The 14361-nt window shown below is 24.0% G+C and overlaps 4 protein-coding genes across 4 annotated transcripts in view; 3 read left to right on the top strand and 1 right to left on the bottom strand.

Annotated features, from left to right (window-relative positions):
- The first annotated feature begins 2197 nt into the window (after positions 1-2197).
- On the top strand, positions 2198-5204 carry NAEGRDRAFT_78695 (3'5'-cyclic nucleotide phosphodiesterase family protein). The gene has a single exon (XM_002680546.1). It carries the CDS (start codon positions 2312-2314, stop codon positions 5183-5185), a length of 2874 nt encoding a protein of 957 aa, XP_002680592.1. The 5' UTR covers positions 2198-2311; the 3' UTR covers positions 5186-5204.
- Positions 5205-6993: 1789 nt separating this feature from the next.
- On the bottom strand, positions 6994-8848 carry NAEGRDRAFT_78694 (coenzyme A transferase family protein; the record flags this gene model as incomplete). The annotated part of the gene is made up of 2 exons (XM_002680403.1): positions 6994-8414; positions 8703-8848. 2 exons carry the CDS (start codon positions 8846-8848, stop codon positions 7013-7015), a joined length of 1548 nt encoding a protein of 515 aa, XP_002680449.1. The 3' UTR covers positions 6994-7012.
- Positions 8849-10090: 1242 nt separating this feature from the next.
- NAEGRDRAFT_31430 (uncharacterized protein) lies at positions 10091-10936 on the top strand (the record flags this gene model as incomplete). The annotated part of the gene is made up of 1 exon (XM_002680545.1): positions 10091-10936. One exon carries the CDS (start codon positions 10091-10093, stop codon positions 10934-10936), a length of 846 nt encoding a protein of 281 aa, XP_002680591.1.
- A 1472-nt stretch (positions 10937-12408) lies between these two features.
- Positions 12409-14361, top strand: part of NAEGRDRAFT_64187 (uncharacterized protein) — a gene marked incomplete at both ends in the record, with an annotated part of 2517 nt that continues 564 nt past the window's right edge. Inside the window, 4 exons of the mRNA XM_002680544.1 lie at positions 12409-12568; positions 13352-13572; positions 13738-13741; positions 13976-14131. Of these exons, the coding sequence (XP_002680590.1) occupies positions 12409-12568; positions 13352-13572; positions 13738-13741; positions 13976-14131 (541 nt within the window). The remainder of the gene's footprint in view (positions 12569-13351; positions 13573-13737; positions 13742-13975; positions 14132-14361) is intronic.

Genomic DNA, 14361 nt, shown 5'->3' with positions numbered 1-14361 from the left:
TGTTACAATTTCTTCAAATAATACTTGTCCATTATCACCTATATTAAATATACATTTACCTGAATTTATCTATTTATATTAATTATTAGATTAAATTATTATTAAATAATATTAATTAAATTATTATCATGTAATATTATCATAACAATTATTATATAAATTATTTTTGAATCATTTTTGAATAATTAATGAATACTTACATTTAAATTAGTATTAAATATAAATTTACTAACATCATATCCTGATATTCTTTTTTGAGTAAATTGACTTGATGTTTTCTATATTTAATAATTAAATAAAAATATTAAATAAAATATAAAAATAATTAAATTAAAAATATATTAATAAAAAAACATACATTACAAATAAAATTATTATTTTGTAAAATACAACAATCAATTAAAGTAATTTCAACTAAACCATCAGATTCAATATTATTAAAAATATCTAAATAAATAGAAATTAAATAATTATCAATTTTAAAAGAACCTTTTGATACTATATTTGGATTTGATTTTAATTTTAATAATGAAAATGAATTTGAATCTCCAAATGGTAAATTAATTAAAATTGTATTTTTAATAGTTTTTACACAATTAAAATTAATTAAATTTTGATTTTTATCTTTAAAATAACAATCATCAATTAAATTTAATAAAAATTTAGATCTAAAACTATAAAATTGATCATATATATTATTATTTCCTAATATGGTAACTATATCACCTAATTCATCATTACAATTAATATTATTTTTATAAATTTCTTTAGTAATTCCAATTTTATTTATATCTTTATTAATTAAATTTTTAGGAATTACAAAACCATCTAATTGATTTTCAGGTATAATATAATAATGTGTTAAATAATAAAAATCTAAATTTGTTAATTTTAAAAAATCATTTTCAATTGAAATTTTAATTCCTTTAAAAATTAATGATTTTTGATTATTTGATAACATTAAACTATATTTTAAATCTAATTGTTGTATTGTAAATTGAATATAATATTGTAATTGTGATTTTCCAATTTCATATTGATTATAATTGGTAGTATTATAATTTAATTTTCTAATATTATAATATTTATTTGAATTTAAATTTGAATTTGAATTATCATTATAATAATAGGGTCCACAACATTTAGAATATTCATCCATATTATTATTATTTAAATTATTACAATCTTTAACACTTGTTTCAATAGTTTCATATGAATTTTTTAATGTTTTAATAAAAGTTAATGGATATGATACTTTTAAATCAGTTCTTTCTATTTTAATAATAATATCATTAGATAATGAATAAAAATCAGTTGAATCTAAACTATTTTGAATTTTATCATCTTTTGAGAGTGAGAGTTTTAAATCACGTGGAACTCCTTCATCTCCAAATTTAATGGCAATTTGAAATGTTGATGATGAGGAACATCCAGATGATGTAGTAGATGTAGATGTAAATATATCACTATTAGAATTGGATAATAATGAATTTGATAATGAACATGTTTTCATTGAATAACTTGTTGTAAATGATGCACATTTAATATTATTAATTAGAAATAATAATATTAATAGGCATAGTAATAGAGGATTTAATATTTTGATCATTTAATTATTAAGTGTGATGATGATGATAGATGAATATATTATGGAAAATAATCAGTGAGGGGAAGAACCTTAAAAATTCTTTAATTTTTTTATATATTGATTTATTAAGAAATTACCTTATTAATCATATTTTCATAATTTCAAATTAGGTATGGGTATTACTCGTGTAATATATAAACGGTCATTTACAACTTTAACACTACTTATTATTTGATAATTTTCTCTCTCCTTTCTTAATTTTGAGATCAACAAGTATTAACCACGTACCACCTCATCATCAGATATTTATTAAACAGTTGTTATTAATTGGAGAGTTTATATCAATTAGCTAAATATCCAAAACCATAGAGAGATTTCATTCTTTAAATGTTGCAAGTTCAAGTGATCTTCATCGATGTGACAACTAGATGTGATTAGAGAGACAAACCAATCCATGACTATTTCAAACATTGTTGTACCTTATAGATTCTCAATGACCAATACGTACAAGGTGGACAATCCAAAACAGTAAAGTATTTTTTCCCGCCCACAAACTACAAATCGTTACAAATATGTAGAGATTAAAAAAACAAGTTTAAAGGCTTTGCAGAGTCTCTTCTTTCAGTGGATTCAAACGTATTGCAACCACTGTATATTATCAACATTATTATCATCAAAATAATATATAACTTCTAACTCACTCTAGGTTTTAATAGTTTGAAAATGGGTAATGCAGCTGGATGTGCAACAACAAATAGTGTTCAACCTCAGCAAAATAGTCATGATCGTTATAAAGACAATGATGTACCACAAGATGTGGGGAAATCAGCAACTACAACAATAGCACATCAAGAACGATCAACAAGGGATGAAAAAGCACAATCTACACTTGTTCAACCAATTTCAAATATAAAGGATGAAGCAGAAGAAAAGAAGGAAGATACCACTTCATCCAATGAAGCCTTTGAATCTTCTGTTATAGTTGAAATACCAAAAGGAAAATCACTAAGATATATAACATGTAAAGATTTACATCAAGATAAGGAAACAGATTTAATGAGAGTATTATATAGAATGGATGAGGTAATTGCTTATAACACTCATCAATTAATGGAGAGTGATTTTATGTTTTGTGTATTTTCAAATGTAGATAAGAATATTGTTATTTATTCTCTATCTGATGGTTTAGATAAGTTTTATTATCATATTAGAGATGCTGAAAGTATTCATCAAGATAAATTTATGGTATTTGAAGATAGTCCATCGAATGAAAAGGAACAATTATCTTTATTTATTCTATCAGTTCAAAATTGTGTTCTTAATTCAGAATTAACAATTGAACCTCAACCAGATGAATCAATTGAAGTTTTCCAAAAATTGAAAAATGATGTTGGAAAAGTTATTACAATTGCATTACATTTATATCCTCTAAAACATAATATTGATATTAACATTAGAGATACTTTTATGATGATTACAAAATATTCAAAATTGCAGAAACAAAAATTTGATTCTGAAAAGAAGGATGATTTAGAAAGACAACATAGTTTGGAATTAAAATTAAAACAAGAATCTGAAAAGAATTTAACTGTTGAAGTTTTACATTTATCTTCTCAAAGATCATCAAATCAAGATGTTAATGAAGAAGAGGATGGATTTCTGGGTGATGATATTAAGAAAATTGAAGATGATCCACATACTCCAATTACACCAGAAGATTTAGCTCCACCATCACAACCAATAACAGCAAGTGTATCTAATGATCATCATTCTAAAGGTGGTGCTACTAGTAGTAATTTAACTGAATTGATATCTTCTTTAAAAGCTCATGAAAATGATGAAGTGAGACAATTAGTTTCAAGAATTGAATTAATTTTAACAGATCCAACAGCCACCAATTCAACAAAATCACCATTAGCAAGTTTATTAGTATCAAAAGCATCATCACATAATATGGGAGTTAAATCAACTGTTAAAGATATTTTAATATCAGATGAACATGATTCTGAAACACAAAAATGGTTATCATCTGAAGTATTACATGGATCACTTGTTGAAGATAGTACAGATTTATCATGGAAGAAACGTATTAAGGCATATACTAAAGCATTAGTATTTACAAATTATTTAAAAGAAATGAGTTCAATAGGTAGAAAGAGTGCCAAAGATTCATTAGCAATTGTACCTAAGGATGATATTCCATTGAAAGTTAAGGAATATTTAAAAGAAAATTTATTGGATTATTTTAAATTTGATGTATTTGAATTTAATAAGATTGCAGAAGGTGAACCATTATATTATACATGTTTATATATATTTCAAACATTTGATTTAATTGGACCATTGAATATACCAATTGGTACTTTGAAGAAATTCTTAAAACAAGTAGAATCTAATTATTTTAATAATCCATATCATAATAATTGTCATGCAACTGATGTTGTTCAAACTGCTATTAGTTTATATGTTAAATGTTTTTCACATACAAGTCCATCTTCACCTCATTCACCTCAATCTCAATCACAATCAACACAATCACAGTCACAATCATCTCAATCTATTCAATTTAATAATTTTACATTAGAAAATAATTTAAATTTCAATCTAGTACCATTAGATATATTAGCATTAGTTGTTGCATGTTTAGCTCATGATGTTTGTCATCCAGGAGTTACAAATTTATTTGAAAAGAAAACAAGAAGTGAAAAGGCAATCATGTTTAATGATCGTTCAATTTTAGAAAATTTTCATTGTTATAATTTATTTAAAATACTAGGAAAGGAAGAATTTAATATATTTGTAAATATGTCAAGTAATCAATATGAATATTTAAGAGAATTAATAGTTGAAATGATATTAGCAACAGATATAAGTCAACATTTCTTAATTGTTGGTCAAATTAAATCCAATGATATATTTAATAAGGAAAAGTTTAGTATTGAAAGAAAGGAATGTTTATTAGCCTTATTAAAAGTAATAATTAAATGTGCAGATGTTTCAAATCCAACAAAATCATATCAAGTTTATGGTAAATGGGTTAATAGAGTAATGACTGAATTTTATAATCAGGGTGATACTGAAAGAAATTTAAAAATTGATATTTCACCTTTTATGGATAGAAATACTCAAAATGTACCAAAATGTCAAACTGGTTTTATTGAATTTATTGTAATGCCTCTATTTAATTTATTATTTGATTTTAAACCTGAAGAAACTGAATTAATTAAGAAACAAATTCAATCCAATCATTTAACAATGCAAGATTTAACAAAATCAACTCAATTAACTTTACCTTTAGTGTTGGAACATGTTCATCAACAAACTGGTTTAAATATTATTCAATATGAAGAGAATTATAAAATTATTAAAACTAATAGAGATGATAGTCCTCTCAATGATGTTCATGAAATTGATGATACAAAGAAGGAACATCACATTGTTAAGGCTGAGGATACAAAACATCAAGATATTACCATTGAACAACCACCTCATAATGATAATGAGGAAAAGAATGATTCAAGTCTTGAACATTCTAATCACAATACCACAACAACAGAACATAAACATTCAGATCCTCTTGAAGAAGAAGATTTATAATATAAATAATAAACACACACAATCAATTTATCTTTTCATAATTCAATAATAAAAAATGGAAAATAATTCAACTACACAACAACAACTCAAATCATCATCAATAACAACAACAATACCATCATCATCATCCAATAATAATAATAATAATAATAATAGTAAATATAAATATACAAAAAGAGCCTATTTAACATCATTAATGATTAAAATACCACAAGATGGATATTCAACATTAATTAAATATCCATTTTCAATAATCGGAACATTTTCATCTTTATTTATATTTCAAAAATCATTTAAAAAGATATCTAATAAATATATTAATACTCTAACACAAATATCAACTGGATTAACATTTGGATTTTTATTTTATCAAATATCATTACCATTATCTAATTTTTATTTAAAAACATATTATACTACTAAATTATGTTCATATGCTTTATTTAGAGATTTATTTGGTCCTTATTATCATGATGATTTTACTATTAATATTGAAAATAATAATAATATTATATCTAATAATAATAATATGTTAATGATAATATTGATGATAATATTATGATAATAAAAAATAATTTTATTGTAAAGATTTTTTTAAAAAAATGCACTGAAATGAATAGTAAACAATTTTTATCATTTTATTCATCATCATCATCATCATTACCTATATTATTTAATAATGAAACATTTTTATTAAATAATAATAATGAAAATAATCAAGAAATATTATTTTCATCATTTTTATGTCAATGTTTACCTACTAAAAAAGGAAATAATCATTATAATGAATTTATTGCATTAATATTTAGAGAATGTTTTTATGAAACAAATGAAATAACAAGTTATATATTAGGATTATTAAGTATATTAACAAGTATGATTAGTTTATTTCCACAAGTTATTAAAAATTTTGTATTTAAATCTGCAAAAGGTTTATCAATTTATTTATTCCTTATTTGGATGATTGGTGATGTTACTAATTTAATTGGTTGTATTTTAACAAATCAATTACCTACTCAATTATATTTAGCTATTTATTATGTTTTTATGGATATTTTAATTATTACTCAATATTGTTATTATGAAAAATTATTTATTTTATTTTTTAATTTTATTTTAAAAAAATTTAATCAATTAAAATATAATCAATTAAATTCACATTGGATTATTTCTTTATTTGTTTTATTATTATTTTTTAATATATTTATTAGTAGTAGTAGTGGTGATGGTAGCAGTACTGTAAAATTATGTAATACTTCAATTATTAATAATGATAATGAAATTGCAAATATAATTGGAATTATAATTTCATATATATCATGTACTTGTTATATTATTGCATACATTCCACAAATTATTAAAAATTATAAAAAGAAGAGTGTTGAAGGTTTATCTGTAAGTTTTGAAATAATTTGTTTTAAATTTATTTATTTAATTATTTTTAACAAAATTAATTTAATTATGATTAATTATTAAATATATTTATAGTTATTAATGTTTATTATTGATACATTAACACAAGTATTGTATTTAATAAGTATAATATTATTTTATATTACAAATACAATGGATGTAGTTTCAACATTTCCTTACATTTTAGGAAGTATTTTTACTTTATTATTTAGTTTTATTATTGCTATTCAATTTTATTATTATAAAAATAACAAGTCAATTTCAACACTAATTATTCCATCACTACAACATCCACCTCAACAACATGAAGAAGAATACATTCCAATTCAATAAAATTTCAAATTTAAAAAATTATTATTAAAACAGTCAAATATTATTAAATATTAGTATTAAAATTAAATAAAAATTATAAATTTATTGAACAAATTGCATTTCCTTCAATTGATCAGAAACAATAAAGTTAGCTTCAGTCTTTGATTTAATTTCATCAACAGTAACACCAGGGAAATGTTCAATTAAAACTAAACCTTGTGGAGTAACATCAAATACAGCCAATTCAGTAATAATTCTATTAACAACTTGTTTACCAGTTAAAGGTAAAGAACATGATTTCAAAATCTTTGGAGAATTACCCTTAGCAGTATGTTCCATTGTAACAACAACACGTGAACCAGATGAAACTAAATCCATAGCACCACCCATACCTTTAACCATTTTACCTGGAATAATCCAATTGGCTAAATCACCACTTTCAGATACTTGTAAAGCACCCAAAACAGTCAAATCAATATGACCACCTCTAATAATACCAAATGAATCAGATGAAGAAAATGTTGATGATCCAGGTAATGTTGTAATTGTTTCTTTACCTGCATTAATCAAATCAGCATGTTCATTACCAGGTGTTGGATATGGTCCCATACCTAAAATACCATTTTCAGATTGTAAAGTAATGGTAACACCTTTTGGTAAATGATTGGATGCAAGTGTTGGAATACCAATACCTAAATTAACATACATTCCATCTTGGAATTCTAATGCAGTTCTTCTAACAATACGTTCACGTGTATCCCATTTTGATGGATCATTTGAAGAAGTAGAAGATGATGATGATGAATTAGCATCAGTAGGTTTAGAAAGAGTTCTCTTTTCAATTCTCTTTTCATATGGTTCAGCTAAATAAATTCTATCAACAAAAACACCTGGTAAATGAACATGATCTGGATCAATTTCACCTGGTTTAACTAATTCTTCAACTTCAACAATACAAATTTTACCAGCTTGACCACACATTGGATTGAAATTTCTAGCAGTTCTTCTAAAAACAACATTACCATGTTCATCAGCTTTCCATCCCTTAATTAAAGCAAAATCACCTCTAATCCATTCTTCCATTAAATATTTTCTACCATTAAATTCTCTAACTTCTCTTGGTTTAGAAGCAATTTCAATTTCCTTTGAATTTGGTTTAAATTTAATAGCAAAACCACCTTCTTGAATAACAGTACCAACAGCAGTAGGTGTAAAGAATGCAGGAATACCAGCACCACCAGCTCTTAACTTTTCAGCTAATGTACCTTGTGGAAGTAATTCAACTTCTAAATGTCCTCCTAAATATAATTTTTCAAATGTTGCATTTTCACCAACATAGGATGAAACCATTCTTTTAATTTGTCCATTAGATAATAATAATCCTAATCCCCAATCATCAACACCACAATTATTTGAAACAATTGTTAAATTTTTACTACCCAAATCTCTCAAGGCTTCAATCAATTTTTGTGGTGTACCAGATAAACCAAATCCACCAACACAACTATTTAAATAATATTAAGAGAGTTTTTACATTGTGTTTAGATTGTAGATTTAGTGTAGATTGTAGATTGTAGATTGGTGATTTAGATTGGTGTGATTAAGTGTAGATAAGTAGTTTAAATAGTAGATTGGTGTGATTTTAGATTATAGTTTAGTGGTTATGGGAGTGTTTAGATAATAGATTGTAATATAATAGTAATATCATCATCATATTGATCAATCATCATCATATTAATATTAATATATATTTATAAAAATTAATAAATTAATAAATTATATTAATACATACAGTGTAGCACCATCAGGAATATCTTGAACAGCAGTCTTGGCATCTTTAACAACCTTGCTGAGGAATCTAGATTGAACAACAGCAGATTTAATTGGTGTTGTTTGATTAGCCTTCTTGATAATTGGTTGAGCAATTGATTTGAACATTTTTTTTATATTATTGTTGAGGTGTAGAGTGGAATGTGAACGCTCCAAATTAGAGTCCGTAAAGCGATTTTTCAAAAGGTGACCTTTGTCGAATGATATGATAACGGAGTGCTTGCGTTGTGAAAATCATTGTAATCTGTGATTAAAACAACCAATCAATTTAAAAAGCGAGAAAATTTCGCGTTATTCATTTTGTTTGATATTTAGTACTTATTTGGGCCTATCGATAAGGTTCAGTTAAATAATAGTCCTAACTATTAAGTCATTCTTGGATATTAAGAAGTTTAAGATGTGATAAAATATAAATGTTAATTTTTAATGATGAGAGCTTTTTAGGAATAATAGAGTGATGATCAATTATTAATAAAAATATCTAAGGGTCCTTATTAATACTTGATTAATATGCATGCACTAAATATGTAAAGTGATTTGTTGAAATAATAATTTCATATCATGTCATGCATAAGTGCATTAAAATACTATTATATAATAGTATAAATTTAAAAAATCAAATCTTTATATTGTAACAATTACATTAAATTAATAAAATGGAATTGGCAACTTGGAGAGTGCTCTCTTATCAAATGCTCAAAGAAGGCCTAACTATTAAAATAAGTAATAAATATAAACAATCACTTCCAATTTCCATAATATTTGGCAGAGAAACTTTTCACTTTTCAATGAATCAAATTATACATTGGTACATTGGAATATGATATGGAGAAACTAGACATTCTCTTTTTCCCCATTGATTGAGTTCTAAAGTTTGGATTTTTCAATTAATTCAAAAATTTAAACAGATCCGAATAATAACATTAAAACCATCATGATGATAATTTAACTTGAATAAATAGAATGTAGCATATTTAAATATCTAAATTATAGTCATTGATATTGTGTAATTGATCTTTAATTTGAATGTTGAGTTGACCATATATAATAATAAACTTGGTTGATCAATCACAACATTATTAAAAAAAAATGGAAAAACTCCCAACATTGTGTACACAACATTCAACTAACATGGTTCAAACAAGGATGGAGAACTTGTCACACAATGATTATAAATTTCATAATGATATAATATATGAAATAATTTCCTTCTTTGATGATTTTAATTTTATTATCTTGAATTGTACATTGGTATCTAAACAGTGGTTGAATGTTATTTTATCAACATGTTGTAATCTTCATGTTAGTACTACTGCCAGCACTATTAATACTGTTAAAAAATTAAAAATGATGAAATCATTAACAAAACTTAAAATTAGAATTAAAGAAGGAGAAGCATTAAATCATTTAAGTGAATTGAAACAATTAAAAAAACTTCATATTTATGATAGTTATATAGGTGATGAGGGTGTTAGATTTATAAGTGAATTGAAACAATTGACCACTCTTGATATTCGTAATAATGGTATTTCTGAATATGGAGCTAAATATTTAAGTGAATTGAAACAATTAACTTTTCTTATTATTGATAAAAATAATATTGGTGCTAAAGGATCAAAATATATAAGTGAATTGAAACAATTGACCATTCTTATTATTGATAAAAATAATATTGATGATGAAGGAGCAAAATATTTAAGTGAATTAAAACAATTGACCTATCTTAATATTCAAGATAATCGTATAGGTGATGAAGGATCTAAATATATTGGAGAATTGAAACAATTAACTGATCTTTATATTAATAACAATCAAATTGGAAATGAAGGAGCAAAATATTTAAGTGAATTAAAACATTTAATACTTCTTAATATTTCTAACAATCAAATTGGTGATGAGGGAGCTAAATATTTATGTGAATTGAAACAATTAATGGATCTTGATATTTCTTGTAATGACATTGGTGATGAAGGAATTAAATATTTGAGTGGATTGAAACAATTGACCCATCTTGATATTTCCTACAATAAGATTAGAGATGAAGGAGTTAAATACATAAGTGAATTGAAAGAAATAATGTATCTTTATATTAACAACAACTATATTGGTGATGAAGGAACAAAATACTTGAGTGAAATGAACCAATTAAAAGATCACAACAAAGACTTTCAATATAAAGAAGATGAAGATGCCTGATTGGCCAAATGGAAAACCATTGACTTAGAACTTTCGGAATAAAATAAACAAAATATTCAATTTTTCTTTATTGGTTTGGAGGGTCAGCTTCGTTAATCAGTACAGTTCTCATTTGTGAGTAGAAATGCATTACTGAATCTACAAAATTGTGTAAGTGTGTAAAACAAAATAACTACTGAAGATTGTTAAAGATACCATATCTCTGAATACATATGCGTTCAATTTTGTTTTAAACTTTACATATCGAATTGTTGCTTTGCTTTTCTGACATTGGCATATTATTTACACAATTCATTTTGAAACTTCATAGAATGGTCGCAGAACAGACATGCAGGACAGACAACGTAAGTATTTAGTGTAAGTGTACTACCAGTAACAGAATCCAAGGATCATCAAATATTTTTAACAGAAGAGTAGAATACAAAATCAAAGTGGTTAAGATAAGTAACTCTATTATAAGGATAAATTATGAGTAGTCCAAATGGTAGGTGAAATAATCATATTGCGCTATTATGAAATTATGTGCTAATTTGTCGATTGGCCAACAGCTTGGAACGATTGTAATATGTTGTGAAATCGGCACGTGTTGACTCACCTTTGGTGGTTCCATCTAGACGAAATCTACATTTTAAAATGGAACGGCTAGTTTGTTTGATAACATAATGATTTTGTTTACCATAACGAATATTTGTGCTCAATCCTTGTGGTTCCATTTACATCAAATCGACGCCAAAATTGCGATCCTCTCCAAAGTTTACAAAACCAAGCTATTAAAGTATTTTCCAAAAAATGATGATGAATGAGGCCTTGTAATCGACGTTAATTCCTTCAAATGATTGATAACGAGTACTTCTGTTGCAGACTTGGAAAGGAGATCTTTCATGACCTCACTCATTTAACCTTTTTCTTTTCCTCTTCCTCTTGAGCAGGTTGCTCTTCTTGTTTTCCTCTTCCAAATCTGCCTTTCTCCTACGTTCTTCTTCAATTTAGGCTTTTCTCTTTCTTTCATCTTCTAATCATCCTCTTCTAATTGGGCTTTTCTCAAACGATCTTCCTCTTCCTTCTTCTTTCTGTCTTCTACATCCTTCTTATGTCTGGCTTCCTCTTGTCTATCCTTCTTGTTCTTATCTTTTTCTCAATTTGAATTTGATCTTCTAAATGTTTGACCTTTTAATGTTCTTCCAATTCAGAAAACTTTTCAGTAATTTACAACTGAATGATTAACATCCTTATTCTTTGGTTCAGTTGGAACAATAAGCAGAATCATGGATTGAGGACTCATAAGAGCCACTTATATACGAATCCATGCAAGAAACCACCAGCAATTGATGTCACAAAACAGCTGTTTTCCTTTAAATGCTTTTGAGGATATGTTGAACACTGAACATGTAATTGTTCCATGTTCTTATTATTCTTTGTACAATTTCTTCTACTCATACAATCCACACATTTCTCTATCAAATTAAAAAAAAATGATCAACAATAATCATATTATTATTGATCAACAAGAAGATCCTTCCGATCATCATTTAATTGATAATAATACAACTACTATTAACAATGATAACAATGATAATAATGATAATAATACAACTACTACTACAACTACAAGTACAACAACTACAACAACAAGTACATCAATTAAAACAATTTCATTTATATTTAATAATAATTTTGATTTAACACATGAAATGACATTTGAAATAATATCATTTTTAAATACTTATGAATTAACATTATTATCAATGTTAAATAAAGATTGGTATGAATATATTTGTGGTCAATCTATTTTAAATAATAATTTAAATAATGAAATAAAAACACCATGTGATCAAATATGGAAATATTTATTAAAAAATGAAATTGGAATATTATATTTTCCATTTAATTCTGATAAAATTAAAAATTTAAAATTAAATAATTTAAAAAATGAAAGAATTTTATGTCAAACAATTACAAAATATTATTTTAAATTTAAAGAAATTACAAAAACACAATTTAATAATAGATCAGATGATTTAACTAATTTATTTTTTAGAATTCATGTAAAAGGTAATTCTAAAACAGGTAAATCTAAATTTGTTAATAATATTTGTGATAAAATTGATCAAGATTTTAATAAATATGATCAAACTATTGATTTTAGAATTGTAATGAAATCATTTGAATTATTTATTAATAATAATAATAATTTAATTGAATTTAATAATTTAAATAATTCTATAAATAGTAATAATAATAATAATAATAATAGTAAATATATACAAATATCATTTCAAGATCATGGTGGTATAAAATCACCACATTCAAGAAAATCAATATTTTCAGCAAATTTATATTCAGGTAAAACTTATGTAATTTATTTATTTAATGAAAATTTAAATAATTTATTAAATATACCAATATGGAAATTAGATACAAATGAATCTATAAATGGATTAAAAGTAAAATCAAATTCATTAATTGGTAGTAAATTTAAAGATGATGAAGAACAATTAGATGTAATGGAAATAATGTTATTAAATACTTTTAATAATGAAAATGAAAATAATTTAATTAAATATTTAAATAATAATCATTTAAATTTATTAAATAATTCTATTGAATTAGCTATTAATTATCAATTACCATTATTAGTATGTGATTCTAAAAATATACAAAGTTGTAAACATGTTATTTTAATTACAAATATTTTAGAATTATTAATGTATAATATTTTACAATAATATTTTATATATTTATTATTATGTGTTTATATATTTATTTATATATTTTGTAATCTGAATCATATGTATTAAAAGTATTGTATGTATTGAAAATGTAATAAAATTAAATTTGAAATAGTTGTGTGTTACAATTTGTTTTTTTCTATTATAAACTTTAAAAAAATGAGTGAACAAGTTAATCATCATCAACATGTTGATCGGAATAATTCATCATCATCATCTTTATCTATTCAACAACAACAAGATAATAATAATAATAATGAAATAATAGAATATAATAATTTAAATAATGATTTAAATAATGATTTAAAAGATGATGAAGATGAAGATGATGTATATTTTATTGCAGTTCATTGTGGAGCAGGATATCATTCTATTAATAATAATAATTTATATAGAAATTTAATGAAACAATCTATACAACAAACTATTAATCAATATTTTAATAATTTAAATAATTTAAATAATAGTAAATTTATAAATAAAAATGATGAAAATGAAAAAATAAAAAAATGTTTAAATGCATGTTCATATGCTATTTCTATTTTAGAAAATTCACCATTTACAAATGCTGGATATGGTAGTAATTTAAATAGAAATGGTTTAGTTGAATGTGATGCATGTTTATGTTTTTCATCTATTTATAATTTTAATAATAATAATATAAATGGTAATAATAATATAAATAATTTAAATAAT

The sequence above is a fragment of the Naegleria gruberi genome, assembly GCF_000004985.1.
Source record: "Naegleria gruberi genomic scaffold NAEGRscaffold_9, whole genome shotgun sequence".
Lineage (NCBI taxonomy): Eukaryota > Heterolobosea > Eutetramitea > Acrasida > Naegleriidae > Naegleria > Naegleria gruberi.
Note: the sequence above shows the minus strand (reverse complement) of the source record. Positions and strands in the feature narration are given on the sequence as shown.

Coding starts and splice junctions, on each gene's coding strand:
- NAEGRDRAFT_78695 (XM_002680546.1), top strand. CDS start 2,312: ATGGGTAATGCAGCTGGATGTGCAACAACAAATAGTGTTCAACCTCAG.